This window comes from Cebidichthys violaceus, unplaced genomic scaffold (genome assembly GCF_023349555.1).
Source record: "Cebidichthys violaceus isolate CVI_PGR_0920_01 unplaced genomic scaffold, fCebVio1.0.p SCAF_24, whole genome shotgun sequence".
NCBI classification, from domain to species: domain Eukaryota; kingdom Metazoa; phylum Chordata; class Actinopteri; order Perciformes; family Stichaeidae; genus Cebidichthys; species Cebidichthys violaceus.
Window position 1 is genome coordinate 1,716,653 of NW_027176417.1, and position 17,385 is coordinate 1,734,037.

The 17,385-nt window shown below is 43.4% G+C and overlaps 1 protein-coding gene across 4 annotated transcripts in view; it reads right to left on the bottom strand.

The window, feature by feature from the left end:
• LOC137879155 (FERM, ARHGEF and pleckstrin domain-containing protein 1-like) overlaps positions 1-17,385 on the bottom strand; it is a 44,724-nt gene that overhangs the window by 10,413 nt on the left and 16,926 nt on the right. For 3 of the 4 annotated variants that reach the window (XM_068719770.1, XM_068719767.1, XM_068719768.1), the window contains exons 3-13: positions 12,390-12,494; positions 11,152-11,194; positions 10,981-11,059; positions 8,855-8,952; positions 7,963-8,077; positions 6,618-6,765; positions 6,053-6,148; positions 5,780-5,946; positions 5,630-5,698; positions 5,442-5,514; positions 4,881-5,085 (exon numbers count right to left, since the gene is read on the bottom strand). In XM_068719770.1, the coding sequence (XP_068575871.1) occupies positions 4,881-5,085; positions 5,442-5,514; positions 5,630-5,698; positions 5,780-5,946; positions 6,053-6,148; positions 6,618-6,765; positions 7,963-8,077; positions 8,855-8,952; positions 10,981-11,059; positions 11,152-11,194; positions 12,390-12,494 (1,198 nt within the window). The remainder of the gene's footprint in view (positions 1-4,880; positions 5,086-5,441; positions 5,515-5,629; positions 5,699-5,779; positions 5,947-6,052; positions 6,149-6,617; positions 6,766-7,962; positions 8,078-8,854; positions 8,953-10,980; positions 11,060-11,151; positions 11,195-12,389; positions 12,495-17,385) is intronic. The other variant, XM_068719769.1, reaches the window with a different exon arrangement.

Consider the following 17,385-nt stretch of genomic DNA (forward strand, 5'->3'; position numbering starts at 1 on the left):
TGGTTCACTCTACAGAAGATTCTGGAGTCCCTTTTCTTCGAACATACAAGGTAGTTTTTTTATTGACACTAGTGCACACAGTTACAGTGTTAAAAAGAGAGATGAAGGGTAAGGAAATAAAAGAGTAGAACCTCAAAGAAGTCACAAGAAATAAAATCCAGTGGGTGTTTTGTCATGAAAATAAAAAGGACAGGTGTGCAGGAATTCAAAGTGTTACAAGAGAGACAAAGAGAACCAGTGAGTCAGTGCGTCAAGGGAAGAATTATCATTTCAATGCCTTTCTTTTGTAAAGAAGATAAAGACTTTTTGGCAGCTCTTCAGTAAGATTGGCAGCAGTTGTGTTTTAGAGATGTTGCAAAACCACCAATCGTCAAATTAGAAAAGCCATTTTGCATTTCCCAAAAATGTTGAACTATTTGCTTTAAGCAGCCGGATATCATCAAACACGATCACATCATCACAGCGTGTATACCGATGATTTCACTTTTCCTTTGAAAGTAAATCTAGAAAATTTGGCTCTCATTAACTCCATTAACATACAAATTACAATACGAGTACAAAATCACAATCTATCAGTCTGTTACTGTATGTACAGTACATTAAAGTCACAAACAGCTTTAATGGAAGAGACCGCAAGTGCTATTTGGTGACAGTGAAAGTGAGGACATCTCAACTCCAGTGTCCATGTGTGTATATATATGTGTGTGTGTGTGTGTGTGTGTGTGTGTGTGTGTGTGTGTGTGTGTGTGTGTGTGTATATGTATATGTATATATATATATATATATATATATATATATATATATATATATATATATATATATATATGTGTGTGTGTGTGTGTGTGTGTGTGTGTGTGTGTGTATATGTATATATATATATATATATATATATGTGTGTGTGTGTGTGTGTGTGTGTTTGTGTGTGTGTCCATCTTCTGACAATACTCAGACTTTCACACTTGACAAAATGCCCTTTCAAAGATATCTTTGTTTTTGCACTTACGTTTGCATTAAGTTTAACTTTGCTTGTGTCTGTCTACCTTCGCCCTCTCACTCTCCACTAACAAAAAAAATAACACTGGAGTTGAGTCGGCCGTGTTTTGTCCGTGTGCACAGTGAGGGGCCAAAACACAAATGGTTTCTCAATGTTTGAAAAGGACAGGGTGCGGGTCATTAATCATGGCGGAGTTGTAACAAAAAAAAAAAGGCATGAAAGTTGTAATATCCCACGAGAAGTGAAGAAAGACACAGGAAAGCTACACATTTCTAAAGTTACGTTTACATGCCGCACCTAATGCTCCTCAAACATTTGAAACCATTTTGAGCCCCGTGACAGAAACACAGCAAAAACAGGGCAGAATGACAGAAAAAGCAGGGACATTGCTCGCCTGGTTAACATGCATTCAGAGTAAAGAAAAGGAAACGGTGAGAAAACAGTTCCCACTAACATGCTTTAAAAAAAAAAAGAAGGAAAAAAAAGCAGTGCATTTACAAAGAATGAAGCATGAACAACATTTTGTTTCAGGGAGAAGTAGAAGCTCTGAGGAAAGAACAGCTTGTTTGGCTTTAGAAGGTGACTACACATGATGAGATGCTTCGTGGATTGAAACCCTTACATCACGGTTTTAGGGAGCGCTGAGGAGCCATTGTCCTCATCGAGAAGTTAGAAATCAGAGCTGCATTTCTATTCATTTTCTGATATTAATTCTAGTTCAAATGGTGTTTTTATGCACTGCCAGTCAAACATTCATCAGCATCTTTAGTTTCAAAATGTATGCATGCTAATTACCTGTATCATTTGTCTGCTACGTAGCAGCTACGTACAGAAAAACAAATAAAAGCATGCGTTGCAGTGAGCGGACAGCCAGCAAATGACAGTGACGGGGATGGAGTGTCAGCACACCTTCAATAAACAGCATTGTAACAGCATCCAAAGAGAGCGAAAGCTACAATTTGTGTGTGTGTGTGTGTGTGTGTGTGTGTGTGTGTGTGTGTGTGTGTGGTTGCAGTGCACGCCAGGCGGCGAGCCAAGCAAAGCAGACAGCTGTGAGTGGGCACAGGTTTAAGGACGATGGCTGGTTTGATTATTAACAGAAAGACTTAAGAAAAGCCCGTGACCAGCCATCAGGATGCGTCTTCAGTAGAAATTTGGAGCTTCAGTTATTATCAAAAATACAAATATAAAAGGTTAGAGTCTTCATTCTCTCCCTAATTGATGTAAATCTATTCAAATACTTGGTCCTCCACTTGTCCCGAATACAAAAGAGAGTTACGACATAAAAGTCTCTACCACAAACATCCAAGTTACAGTGCAAGCTGCCCACGACAGAAACGGAATAAAAGCATGAAAAAGTGCTCTGAAGAAATCAGCTCGGACCAAAACCAGAAGAGAAAGGCAGACCGGCCCGCTAACTACAGCCTCCCCACAGCTTACACGTTTAACACGATGAACTACCAAGTCAGGAGTATTACTCTACAATCCATCGTCTACCAAGAACATTCAAATACACTGTACAATTAAAGGGGAATATCAGTTCAACAATCCAGCCCCAACAACCACAACCTGTGTACGACATCTTCAAACCTCCATTAAAATCCTTTCAATAATGGACTCCAGCTATTACCTTAAAGCCCTCCTATTGCACAAGACAACAGTGAAATAATTATAAAAGTGTGATTTAGAGAAAATGCTACATTAGGACACTAAACATTATTACAACAAACAAGAGCGCTATCCGGGGGTAATGACCAAGAAAGGCAGCAGATCCTGGTCAACAGCTTTCAGAATCAACGACACCTTAAAATCTATTATCTCTTGCTTCAATATCTTAATATCTCACACAACACAGATTTACAAAAAGGTGAGCTACAATCAGAAGAAGCTTAATTCATCCTAAATGGAATAGATCTGAATAACATCAATGCCATTAAATGATTTATGAAGAAAAAGAAGGAAGAATTGCAGAATTAACTTCCCCATAAAAACTACATTCTACATATGAAGCTATTCCTTTAAGTCTCATAACTTCTCTACATAGTCTGTATTTCTCATCTGCACACACAACTACACTAAATATGTAGTTTTTAAGTTATGGCACGTTGTAAGGAAGGTTACCTACAGTAAACTGATTCTTTAACTTGCCTCCAGGCTTTTAGGGTTGTTTCTCCCTTTGACGAATAGCCAGCCAAAATGTTTAAATGTGTAAAGTTGGACAAAAGTCAGCAGTTTGCATACAAAAGTCAATACAAAAGTGAGGATTGTGGGGTTTAGAAACAATGGACGTATTATTGATTTGTCTAAAAGTGGGGCAGGTTAAAAACCCACAAAATATGTAAATTTCTAAACTTCAAAAATATGTTAAAACCTTTACACAGAATGTGTTTGTTTATAGAAGATGTATCAAAGCTAACCTAGTATAAACGGGTGGACTTCTTCTATTAATGTAGCTGTATCTGTGATACACTAAATAAATGTAATTCTTACATAACAGGGTTATATTTATTGTGCATTTGAATGCCTAGTGTGAGGCCAAACTACCCGCATATCTTCACCCTTCAACAGCTGAAGACCCGCCCTCCTGTGTCTTCCTCGTTAAAGCGGTAACACCCTCCCTCCTCCTCCTCCTCCCCCTCTTGCCCCTCCTCCAGTTGGAGACTCCCGAAGGAGAACTTGCTGCGAGGCAGCGGGGACGAGTTCACGCCGTTCGAGTTCACCGAATTCATGGAGCTGACAGCGGCGGGATTGCCGTACATTAACGGCTGGCTGTACGCGCTACTACCAGTGTCCGACTCTGTGTCGCTGGTGTCGGTGCCGCTGCCGCTGCTGGTGGACCCGTCGATCATTTGGTCCGGCTGGTTCAGATTGTTGTGGTTGTTACGAGTTGGGTTGCTACCGGGCTTTCCCTGACGACCGAACAACCGCTGCACCGTGTTGGACCGCGGCTGACCTGGAACCAGGAGGTTCCCCGCGTGATTGCCATTGGTTATAATCATACGCCGCTCCGTCGGGGCGGAACACGGGGCTTGGCCTTGCAACCCGGAGCGATGGGGGTCGAGTTGGTGGACGGGGGTTGATGTCAGCTGGCTGAGAATGAATGGATCCGTGTCTGAGCGATTTCGCATGTTGTTGTTGTGGTATGGTTTGGCGAAATGTGGCGGTGTGCGGTTTGAGGTGATGGGTGAGTAACTACCGTAGCGGTTTAGTGGGAGGGATGGCGGCGGGACCGAGGGAGTTTCCGCCGGGCCTACTCCTGGACGTTTACTGAAGTAATACCCGCCGTCATCCCAACGTGGTGGACGCGGCTGACCGTTTGTCATCTCAGCGTGGCTGAGAGAGTTTGTGCGGTGGTGGAAGCTGCTGATCACCGGGCTGGCGCACTGACTACGAGTCCCGGTTCCTAGCGGTCGCACTACCGATGCACCTTGCTTTTCTCGACCCTGAAAGATTTCATCCAGCAGCGTGCTGTGGAGCGGAAGGCGCCCGTGAAATGAACCTCCGTTGGGCAAAATCTCGTCATCAGTTACCTCGTGACTCGCGTTTAACCTGTTGGACACCGGAGACTGATCTACAGCGCTTCTGTTACCCAGCATACCTTGCTGCTGCTGCAGCCCCATCATACCCTGCTGCATCAGCCCCTGGTGATTGGTGTGGTAGAACCCATTTACAGACCCAAACAGACTCCCAGCTTGACCCCCATTGCGACTGCTACCCCCTTGCTTATTATTATAAACACAAGGCTCATCCACATTGCTGTCATTTGCACCGCTGTGGCCCCTGGGAGCCCTGTTGTTCTTTGTCACATCACATTCACTGTCTATGTCGCTGCAGTCTATGTAAGGAATGGAAGAGCTGCTGCCTTTGTTTGCCCTGCAGGATGGACCTGGGTTGAGGAACTGCGGGTCCGGCGCTGATCCGGTGCCGTGGTAGTTCTGTCGGGACTGAATCGGGTCTGAGCCGGGCGCTGCCACGATACCGTGGAAGCCGTTGGCGGTTGACGTGGCCGGCTCCTCTGAACCGTTACATTCAGCTTGATGGCCCAGTCTGGTTGAGTCAGGCTGGTCTGCTAACTGCACAGACATGGCACTCTGCGAAGAAGAAGAAGAAGAAGAAGATGAAGGGTCGAGGAAGACAGAAAGGAGAGCTTTTTAAAATCTGGGCGCATCAAACTGAATTCCTGACTTTGAATAACGAGTGCAAAGAGAGAGCACACTCACTCCCCAGAGCTGCTCGGGACAAAAACAGCTTTGTACTGTTGGCCACAGAGCAGCTCCAGATTAAAGCGATAGAGAGAAGTAATAAAAAGAAGACACAAAGAGTCTGTAAATGTTTACAACAAGTAGAGTTACAAGGAAATGTAAAGATATATTAACTAGTAAAAACAAAAAAACAAGACTATGGGTAGATAAAGGTCAGTGTCTGTTGGTTTTAAAGCGTGTATCACCTCTTTTGGCACTTGAGATCTGAAGGACGAAGACTGAGGCGTCATGCTGCTAGACAGGATCTTGCTGTGCTTCCTGAAAAGAGAGGCGGTTGCAGATGAGGTCAAACCACGTGCAACTAATCAGGAAAACAGATACACGATCGCCGCTTCTGTTGTTGGAGTAATCTAAACAAAGAAGGGCGCTTCACCTTTCAAACGGAAGTTTCTTGAGCTCTGAGTCTTTCACATAGTCGATGATCTGCTTCTGGGTTCGACCGCTGCAGGTGATGAACACAAAGTAAGCACAAATGCGCACGTAGTCGTGTTACGATGCTGTCCCTTTCTGGCCCTCTCCTTACCTGAACCGGAATGAGGATCCTCTGGTGAAGAGGATGGGTTTGGGTTTGGGCTTGGGCTCCTCGAAGAGCCTGAAGAAGGCGTGATACTCGACACAGATCTTCCAGAAGACCTTACAGCAATCCCTGCTGGCCATGGCAAACTCCAGCGTGTCGTGGTGGGCACTCTGCTGGAAGACGCAGAGGCAGACGTGACTATGGACGGAGGGACGAAAAGACGCAGGACGGGCAGGGAAAACAAGAGGAAAGGACAAAGGAGGTCTGATAAGGACTTACAGCGGGGTCCGCTCTCAGCTTGATTAGGAACCTTTTGCGTTTGAAGCTGAGCTTGCGAACCTTGGACCAGTTGAAGGCGTTAATTTTTGTGTAGCCCTGAATAAAGAAGACACAATGAGAAGACGATGAAGAATGAACTTCTAAAAAAAAAAAAAGGTACAATCATTTACCCTCCCAGAAGGTGTACTATTTGATTCCTGTAAACCCAAGACACATACTATAGGTGTACTAGTTCCCTCTACATCTTATCCCAAAACACTAGCACATACTACCATAAAGTCCATTCCTCTCCTCAAGTTAAGAGCCTGAACAGTTGAGTGGAGGCTTATCAGAGAGGTGCCAAACCTCAAGAATATCTCCACGATGAATTGAGCCGATGAAGAAGAGGTTAATAATGTAACACTGTACAAAATATTATGCATGCCCCTTTTCCAGAAAACATTTAAGGAATGTACAGCTTACACCTCCCTATGCAGCCTTGTTCTCGACTCTGGAACAACTCACACTTCAGCAAAGCAATTACAGGTTTGAGGGAGAATGTTAGGTTTGATATTTATGCTTTCACCTGAAAAACCAGCACGCCAATGTGCGCCACGGCCAGACTGAGTTTAGTACCCTCTCGGTCCTTGGCCGGGTGCAGACGAACACCGTACATCTCCAACCGCCGAGCGATTTCCAGCAGCTGGTAGTCTGACTCTGCAGGAGTCTGCCCGCTGTGGAGGAGAGTGGTCAATCAATCCATTAATCACAATACCGATCAATCAGCAGCTCATCTTTCTCAAGCTGATGAAAGAAGAAGAATCATATTTTGTTTCTTCTTCTTCTGTTCGCTTGTGTATAAAGTTTCTCCACTGATAACCCTCACCAAGTGTTAGACATGATTCCAGATTTCTATCGCAGATTTATTGTAAGTGCAAAAACAACAAACAGTCTTAAAATACACCACAAGATCAGATGGTAAAGAAATTGGCCACATGAGAAGTTTGTTTCCTCGCAAATCTGAAAATAGCTTCCTGTTTCCTGTATGAGCTGCTGAATTAGCCACTTCCTTCCTGCGTCGGCTCGGGTGGCTGAGGGAGGTGGGATCAGTAGCCCACAGAAAGAGTATGTGGTGCACAGCGTGACTAATCATCAACATATCAGTGGTTCAGTTTTCATCTCTCATCTGTGGTTAAGGAACAATTTTAGGGGAATTTGCATCTCCAGAAAACAAGGAAATGCTTTTGTCATATATTTGCAAACAGCATTGCAAAACACAGCTATAATGTAAATGAGAAGAGGAGTGTGTTGGGTGAATGTGTGAGACCGCAATGTGGTATGTTTGCAGATAGTCACCTCTGCGGGGAGGGATTAAAAGTGTGTGTGTGTGTGTGTGTGTGTGTGTGTGTGTGTGTGTGTGTGTGTGTGTGTGTGTGTGTGTGTGTGTGTGTGTGTGTGTGTGTGTGTTGTGTGGCTAAACAGATCAACATCTCTGCAGGAGGGAGAGAGACGTATGGGCTGGGTGTAATTGTGTAATGGGTGTGTTTGTGAGTGCACATTTGAATAAACAGATAAACATCTCTGTGTGTGAGAGTTGCTGTGAAGGTGTGTGTGTGTGTGTGTGTGTGTGTGTGTGTTTTGGTGACACCTTAAAGCCCACAAACTGATGCCAAGTCAAACTGTAGCTCAACTTAGAATGTTTTTTTAAGCTAATCTTTTAAGATAATCTATTTACATGTAAACAGTTCTGCTGAAGCAACTTTTTAAATAGTAAATCTTAGTTATTCCATGTAAAACCCATTTCAGACACAAACGAATAATCAAAACTCTGAATGTGTTATATATTTGCCCTCCTTTTATCTTCTGAAAACTGCACGTGTCAGCCTGCACATACAGTGAATGCATGTGTGGACATGTGTGTGATAACTCACACATGCTTGCGGTGGCAGTCGGTGATCTTGTCTCTGATGGCGTCCTGGTCAGGCAGGTACTTATTGTGGAGGAGATGCTGCCAGCTCTGGGTCTCATCAAAATCTCCTATTTCAGCTGACGGACGAGGAAGAAAGAAGGAGATTGAATATTTATTTGGAGTGAAAACGAAGAGAGAAATGAGGTGAGTAGATTCAATAAAGTGTGTTGAGGAGAACAGGAAATTGCCAAGATAAAGAATCTGCAGCAATCTAAGCAAACGCAACAAAAGAAAATACACACACTTTTATTTTCTCTATTCTTGTTAATTTGTTATCCGTCCTAATCTATTCTACAGTAGATCAGATGACGTGTGCTGATGCGTGCGTCCTCCATCTGTCCCAACACCAGCGATGATAAACCCTCACCTTGTACGGTGCCACCCGCGGGTGCACGCACACACACACACGCACACACACACACACAGGCTACAGCACTGGTGTTACCACGGCAACCAAGTGATATTCTTTAGCATGCTGAGCAGCCGCCCAGCCGCTGTCTGCCAGACCGAACTGAATCCATAAACTCTACATCCTTCACATAATGGTGCTGAATAAATAACAATGGCTGCCGCGATGAAGACAAGAGAGCCTGACGACGCAGCGGGGGAGGGGAAAACAAAGTGTTCATCAAATTCAAATATCTTCATAAACTTAAACTGGAAACACACGAGCCACACCAGCTGCTGAAGTGCCCCCAAAGGGAATATCTGTCATGAGTATTCGGTGATTTATAGTCAGTCTTACGCATGCTTTCTCATTACACTGGGTCCCACTATGAGAATTTGTGGCAAAATTGCTGGCACAGGCATTTCAATGGTGAATGCTTTTAGTTTTACACGTGTGTTGCTCTTACACTGAATGATGTGGGAGACCATGAGAGCAGCGCTGGTGTCGTTGCAGATGAGACGACCGCAGGCCAGGTCGCGTTTAATCTGCAGGGCGAACAGATACCTGGAGATAGAGACAGAGAATAAAAGATACAACCCAGACAGAAATAGAAGAGAGTGTGGGAGGGAGATCGACAGAAGGCAAGGAGGTAAAAAGAAGGTGATTAGGTTAATGCACACTTTATAAACTCGACTGGTCAAAGCAATGCCATTACCATCAGACTGCTGGCATTTACATATCTATTTATACGACTTCAAACCAATCCCTAATTGAGTTTATGACCTTTTCTGTTAATCATTATACAGCCGGCTACTTGAAACATGATCCAGACCTCCTTCACACACATGCACCCAGCGTGCACATGTTGCCATGACGCTGTGTTTCCATCAAGAAACAGCAGAGACAGCAAAATAAAGAGGACTGTAGGGAAGTAAGACAGCTGACAGACAAAACACACACATGCATTCTGTCTGCCATCCGTTTGTACTAAGACGTTATATTTGATAATGTTGAGGATTTGTTACATATTTCAGGATAAAGTCAGTAAAAAGGACACTTCTTGACTTTTTGAATGCAGAGTTTGGATGATTCTCCAGCTCACTACTTCGTGTACAAGGACATACCTTTTTATCACTGCCTGATTATCTCTCTAATAAATTTAAATGAGGCTTTGGCGAGTTTTGATATCTTTTTTATTTGAATCTGGAGTCATTTTACCATTTAAGAACGCCGCTGCAATTTAGAGTGAGCGACATCACGTCGTGTGCTATTTAACTCGATGTGTAAGCAACGAAACACAACGCAGCAGAAAAAATACAACGATTAGCAGCACTGATTGGCCAGAGTGGCTAATATCAGCCTGATATGTCTTCAAAGAAGTCTTTATTCCATCTGTGGGTTTACGTATCTGGTCCGTCTGTGCACACATTAACCATCAAAGGAAACGCTGACACCAGCTAAATGCTGCGAGAGCCAAACAAAGGAAGAAAAAAAGGCGGCGTGCCCACTTCCTGTTTAACGCTGGATTAACATGAGATCAGTGGAATAAAGCGGCCAGCTGAGAGGCCGAACAACGACGGTGGAAAATATGTAAAGCGTTCTGTACTGGTGGTGATATTCTCTTGTGAAATTAAAGTAATAATCCTCAAGATTTCAGTCCTGGTTGATTGTTAACTGTTGCCATTGTCAGGGACAAATACATTGCATTTCCTGCAGAAAGCAATATAGAAATAAATTATTCTATGCATTTTATATGGAATGAAAAGGTCTTAAAGAAGTCTTAAATTGAACTTGGTGAAACCCGCAAAAGGCAATTTTAATGTAGCACAATTAAAACTACTATATAGAGAGATAATTACAGGTTGTAAACACCCTGAATAGCTATTGCTAAAAAAGGGGGTTTGATTAAAGCTCTATTAAATCTCAAGAGGCACTACGCTTGCTTCCTGCTCGGCTCTGGTCTCAAGTAAACCCAGCTGGGAGCTTAGAGCGAACCAGAGCATCATGGGAAAATGTGTCCGGTCAAATGTTTTGTACTGAAGTCCTGAATGAGCTCAGACGAGAACAGAATGAGAAGACTGACTCTGTCAGACTAAACAAATCAGAGAGGCAGACAAGATGGGGGCTGATAAGTTACTCCTTTTGAACAAGTTCTTGAAAAGGAGGAAATATGTGGAACATTTGTTCTATATAATTGAATCTTTGTACGCTAACGGGGGGGAAAAAGATGCTCCCTAGACACAGTTGCATGTTTGAGATTACTGCTTATAGTAAAACAGCTGGTTTTCTGAAGCTATGGATCAAAAGTGGTCAGAGTATTCATCTCCTTTTAACTGGTTTAGAACAACAAATGTGTTAATGACCCTGGTTCCCACATAGGAAGAAAAAGACTGTTTGATGTTATGGCATGTGAATATGGACGCGTTAAAAATGGCAAGGGGCTGGCTACAAAAAGTACAAAACAACATGCAAACGTATTGTAACAAGGCCTCTGCTTTATGTTCAGACACAGCTGTGAAACTCCTCCTGAACCTCCAAAAGCAAGAGGTTCGTCCTCAGGTAGGTGTGGTTTCTGTGTTCCAGAAGACCTACCGGGTCAGCTCCTCCAAGAGCTGTGTGTGGTCAGGAGGGAAGAACTTCACCACAAAGCGCAGGATGGTGTTTTTGGGCCCTGAAGGAGAGGAAAGAAGGGAGACGGTTACATATTCTGATAGAATGGTGAAAAATCATTATTGGCATTTGTCATTTGCTCATCTTACTTACGTCTGATCTGTTTCAGTGTCGGCTTCAGCAGGTCCAGCCACACCTATGGAGGACAGAACTTTACTTTAATCACTATACATCGAACCACAACATCTAGAAATAAGTAGAATGTGTAGCTTACATACTGTAAACGCCAATGAGTTTTGATGCTAAAACCATTGTATAAAAAAATCTCTATATGATATAAACATGTCAAATCCTCCCAACAGAACAATTCAGGCATTTCCTAATAATTTTCAAATAATTTCATGATTTTGTTCTAATTATAGGGACTACAGGACTTTTAAACACAACATAATATAAAGTCTATTGTTGCTGCAAACTGTATCCTCCACATTTGAAATGCTGCTTGTAATGGCTTTTGATATGTAGTGGTGGAGTATGTTTGGATGTGGGTTACTTATTACGTCTATAAAATTCACACTAGCTAACATGCACAAGACAATAAACGCTCAGTTATCTACTTGATCTTTAGCTTCATGTATTTGCATGTGGGCCTGTAATTCCTTTGTGCTGACAATAATGTCCCTATTTCCTCAGCATTACGTCATTTGTTTCATCGATCCACGTCAGAGCAACTGTTTTTCATTCCAGAGGCACTGAAATGCACAGCGAGGCTCCAGTGTTTGAGTACACTGGAGTGTTTGTGTGTGCATATTGAGAAATAAACAGGCCTGACTGTTGTCCTCCAGCTAGCTTTCCCTCCATTAGTAACTTTTACACGCACCAATGCAGACTCTAGCAGCAGTAAAGACAATAGCATTATTACAACCAGCTGCTCCTCCATGAGAGAGGAGGAACGACTGAGTCCAGGTTAAACCCACATAGATGTAGATGAAAGGAAGATATGCAAAACAGGAAGTGTCAGGAGTGTCCATGCGTGCAGAGTGTGGACCCGTGTGATTACAGTTAGAGTTAACTTGAGAGCAACCTTGCTTCCAGCACTCTGAATATGCTGCAAAAACATTAAGGATGCTGAATGTAGATCTGCGTGAGTCGTGTGGTTTTAAAGCAGACGGCAAACATGAGAAAGCTTCTGTTGAAAGTTCCCCTTCAGGTTGTAGATGCAGGGAAATGTAACAAAGAAATTATTTATGAATTTTGTAGTAAAAGTAAGCTTTCTAGCAGCAAAATACTGCACTAAAAGGAGTAAAAACATATGAAATGTTTATTATACTTTTATGCTCAGAAAATATCTTGTACCAAAGGTAAAAAATAACTCAAAAATAGTCTCTCACCGTCATCTTGCGATGGTCCTGGTACTCCAGTCCAAAATAGTCTCCCTCCGCCAGATTGAGATGGACACAAACCAGGTCAAACAGCACTTTGCCGGGGGAACGTTGCTGTAAGAGAGGAACAGAGGTGGAAAAAAAGCAAATTAGATTAAAAATAAAGGAGGAAACTGGAGGACGGGAGAGGTGAGAAGAGGAATGGAAAGTAATGCAAATGCCAAAATGTCACACAGCATCTCATCAGGGGAGTGGTGATAATGGAATTGAGGAGATCAGGAGTCTTTTTCAAAGGTCATCTGTAACTGATTTAAGTCTCCACATTTGTCACTTTCAAATAGGACTTTTTATTAAAAAAAAAAAAAAAAAAAGAAGCTGGTGCCGAAGGTGAGAGACACTGAAAAAAACACCTGGACTCGTGGACACCGTTTTCTCTAACGAGCCTTTCCCTTCTTAACGAGCCCCTGACCTTTGACCTCGATGGGAGGTTCAGGCTTCAGGTCTGTGTCTAATGAATAGCTGGAGGCTGAGGCTCAGCTGGGAGTGTTCAGGAGAAGTGTGCGTGTTCCCCGTCTAATGCTGCAGCTGCACCTGACGCTGGCAAAGCAGAGAAAGCAGTGATTGGTTAGCATGTATGTACCGTTGTTTCCTCTGGACTCACTCATTACAAGCAGCAAATAAACTCTTCTTCAAGATTTGGGATTTTCCAAAATAGACACAGACGTGGAACTAAACCCCAAATTATCCCCGAATAATTTTCTCTGAGGCAGTTTGAGTTAAATGGCACCACCCTGAAGAGTTACAACGTACTATTATACATCTCTAGTCAAGAGAATGTGTATTATAAGACTGCAAACATTCATTCCTTTGACAGGAAGATATCATTTTAGTAGATACACTTTTTACTCTTTATAAAAATGTAACATTCTTACAGATTGGCCCATATTTCCTCTTTCAATTTCCTGAAAATAGAACTTTTTATTTGAGGAAACTGTGATGACAAATAGCAGGACAGACTATTTGATTTAAAATGCTTAAAACATTAAAATTAAAATGTGCTGGAAAGGAGGCAGGGAAGAAAAATGAGGAGGAGAGGAATCAGAACAGTGAAGGCTAAGGTGTTAGCCAAGTCTGTCACCATCTGGCTACCGTGTGTGTGTGTGTGTCCATCTGTTTCTGTGTGGTCAGCCTGTCTGTAGGGACACACCCACCCACCCACCCACCCACCCACCCACCCACACACACACACACACACACACACACCCACACACACACACACACACACACACACACACACACACACACACACACACACACACACACACACACACACACACACACACACACACACACACACACACACACACACACACACAGGCCTCGAGAAGCAAAAATGCTCGTTGATCACAACATGTCAAGTTATTCTGCTGTCAGATAGCGGAGATACAACATGACTGCAATCAGGTGTGCATGTCATGACGGAGAGACTCGACAGATGCCACGGTCACGAGCACAGCTCAGGGATCCCTGGAGTTTGGACTGGATCCAGATGGAGTGGTAATCTTGGTTTAAAGGAGGTTAAGAGGAGAGAGGAGAGGAAGCGGGAGAACAGGCTGGATGAGAATCCCAGAGCTTGATTCTCTGCATTTATTGTGTAAAAAAACAACAAAGCCAGAGCCAAAAAGGGAAAGTGTTTGGAAACCTGGGTGCAGCAGGTCTCGTCAAACAAGATGAACTTAATCAGCCCGAGGAAGATTTCCAAGTTTGTTTCGGGCGAAAGCAATTTCCTTTAAATTCAGCAAACCCTCCTCCGATAACTAGAGTAAGGCTGTGTGTGCATGCGTCGGGGAGGTATCCCATATCACGTTCAAGTAATGCAAGGCTGTGGAATGCAGAGGGGGATGTCATTGAGGGGAATGGCGGCGAAATCTTGAGATATCGATTCCAGTTAGAATAACACGGGCGTCACGAACACACGATGTGCCTAAAACCTGACGGCGTCGAGTCCGAAGCAAACCTGATGCTAAACCCTGTTATTCATTTATTTCTGTCATAACAACAAGCTGGCAGGAAAAAAGACCTCAATGTAACCTCAGGAGCTGTAATGAAAAGGTGAGAGCAGAAGTGCTGGAAAGTGAGGAAAGCTGGATCCCAAACTGTCTTAAACCCAATAGGCGTACTCAGATTCAGTCTCTTTTTTTGGGCACTGAAGCAACCTTTCTAAAAACAACATGGTAGCCGGCCAAGTTCCCTGAATCTGGTCAGCAGAGTGATGAGAGAAGAAGGCTTCAAACTTCAAAGCTGAGTGGAGAGAGAGTGTAGAACATGAAACGTTTAAAGCTTGATAATCATGGAGGTTTATAAAACCTAAACCACATTTAAGCAGAGAAGTGGGATGAAACAAAACACCCTCATCGACACTGATCGAGTGAACAGTCAGAAGAGCCTTGCCTTTCACTTACAGGTCTAGCTTCCTGATAATACCTGCAAGTTTCCGGCCAGACCGCCGAGTTCCTAATCCAAACTAAAAACACGACCTTTCACGCGGTCGCTGCGTCTCAAATGGTCAAGATCAAAAAGGCCATTTCTAGAATCTCTCACAATGAAAGAACAGTATTAAGCATTAAAATGTCACACGCAATTAACGTTAAAGCTGCTCTCAAGCGCTCTCCTGACTTTAGGGGGAAGTTATCTTTATGCATGAAACTAAAGCTGCACTGCACAAACAGCACTTCTCCTTGCTTAGCACACAATCCAAAGTTTCAAACTAAATTCCTGACAGTGCATGATTGTGATAGGTAGTTTGGGTTTGTTTGTTTGTTCAGGCTGTAAACTTTTCAAAAATATATGTTAATGCACCAAAAGACAAAATTAAAGTGGCACTTTCAATGGATCAGCCTGCTCTCGGGATTTTGGCAACAGTTTCAGCAGAGGAAATGGTCACATGGCCGAGGTCAAACGCGACATATATTTAGCTCTTGTTTGTAATAAAACAGCAGAATAAGAATAGGCTCGGCGTTGCACTTACTGGGGAACAAATAAGGAGAGTGAGAATTTCCTACAAGTTCATAGTTTGAGAGTTTTACGACCTAAAAATAACTGCTGTGTCGAACTGTTTCAGCTGAGCAGACTGAGGTCCTTTCAGTTCGAGTCACAATCACTTCATTCAGTAACTCATCAGCGAGCCAAACACACACTCTTGTGCTTGCTCACTCGCACACAGAGACACGTTTTCATCATATCCTGGAGTCTGATATTTGTCTCATCTAGCAGAAGTGGAATGACGCCCTGCAAACCCAGACATATTGAGCACTTGCTCTGTAGCACACAGTCACACATTCATTGGCATGTGTGCTCGCATGCAGACGCACAATTAAAGAGTCTGAAAAAGCTGTTGGAGTCAGATTTTCCTGCTGCGACTCTGGACTGTAAAAGCCGCCTGCAAAGGCCAAGGCCATGTCCTTAAAAGGCTGGGTCCAGTTTCACACAGCTGTCCTTTTGGGCCTCACACCAACATGGCTCTTGTCTTCAAAAATAATTAGAGGGCGAGCAGGTCTAGAAGTGAGCCTTAACAACCGACGGGCCATCGGTGGATTCTGGCAGCTGTCATCCGAGCTGAAGAAATAGATCCAGAAAAGGGAAAACACACCAGCATGTCTGTTCGCAATGCATATTTTCAGTGTGTCCTCAATTCACCTACTTAAATTCATGTTTGTGACACAGCTAATGAGGAAAACACAACACATTTTTACTGATGGGGCAGAAAAATGTTATTTTTCAGCAAGTGAGAGTCACAGAGGCTCTCTGCAGCGGCTTCATCTTTCTGTTTACCTTTCATAAAGTGACTCAGGCCCTTTTCTACACTCAAATTATAGTGGTGCCCCTAAAACAAAATGTATGTTAGGGGGGGCTGTGTGCCACAACCGAGTATGAAAATACCCATTACAGTCAGCTGGCACGTTCTTTGTGGTAGAACCCACGCAGCCAGTGTTTCTGGTTTGTGCTACTGACAATAAACAAGGTTGGAAAAGAAGACAAAATCAGTGGTGAATGTGTCGGTTTGATCTTCCTGATGGACTCACTCGCTCCCTTGTCTGGTGTCCAGACTCCACTTAACCCGTGGCTCTTTGCCTATCGGGGACACTTGCCAGTAAGATGTCAACATGCCTGTCGACTCATCAGACCGTCTCTCTGCCAGACCCACCCTCGCTAAATCATCCGCCTGCAAAAAAAACCCCCAGGAGATTGAGCAAACACACTCCCTCTCGTCTTACTTTCTAATCCAGGACCTCTCTCCTGCTAAAAGGCTGCTGCCTGGCTAAACTGGGATGTTGTATATCAAAGTAATTGCTCTCCCTATTCTCCTATCCAGTCGCCTTTTGCCCCTCGAGGCCTATAGCGAAGAAAACCTCCATATATTTCACTTTGCTTTCTCTATTTAGTCTTTATTCTCTCTATTGTCACCGTTTCTCCGTGGCCTTTGTGTTACAGATGAATAGCTAATGAAAACGCATCAATTACAGTAAGAGGCCTCTATCTAGCTTTCTCCAAAGCAGGTTAGTAGTTAGTAAAACAGTCACAGCACCAGTCTGTGTGTCCTCAACCTAAAAGTACAATCTGGATCTGCTCTTCTCTCAAAACACATCCGTTTTCCATTTAAAAGTGGAGATATTTTACCTATTCATTGTTGTGTTTATCTTCCAGTATTTTCCTTCACACTCCCTTTCTTCAGATCCAGCCTTGCCCTGCAAACTATGGCCAAGTCAAATATTCTCACCATCTGCCGTGGTGCGCCGAGGGGTTTACAGGAGGCCCCGCGGCGTCACTGGCGCAAATGACCTACAAAATCCCCCCCCAAAAAAAATGAGCACACATGGCATTTGTAGCATTCATACTTTGGGTTCTGATAGATTTGGTTGACGTGGTCCACTGCAAGAATTACAAACTTCGAAAAGGAAATTTCTCATGTGTCGAGGCTTATCTAGCTTTCCCGGAAATTAAAATC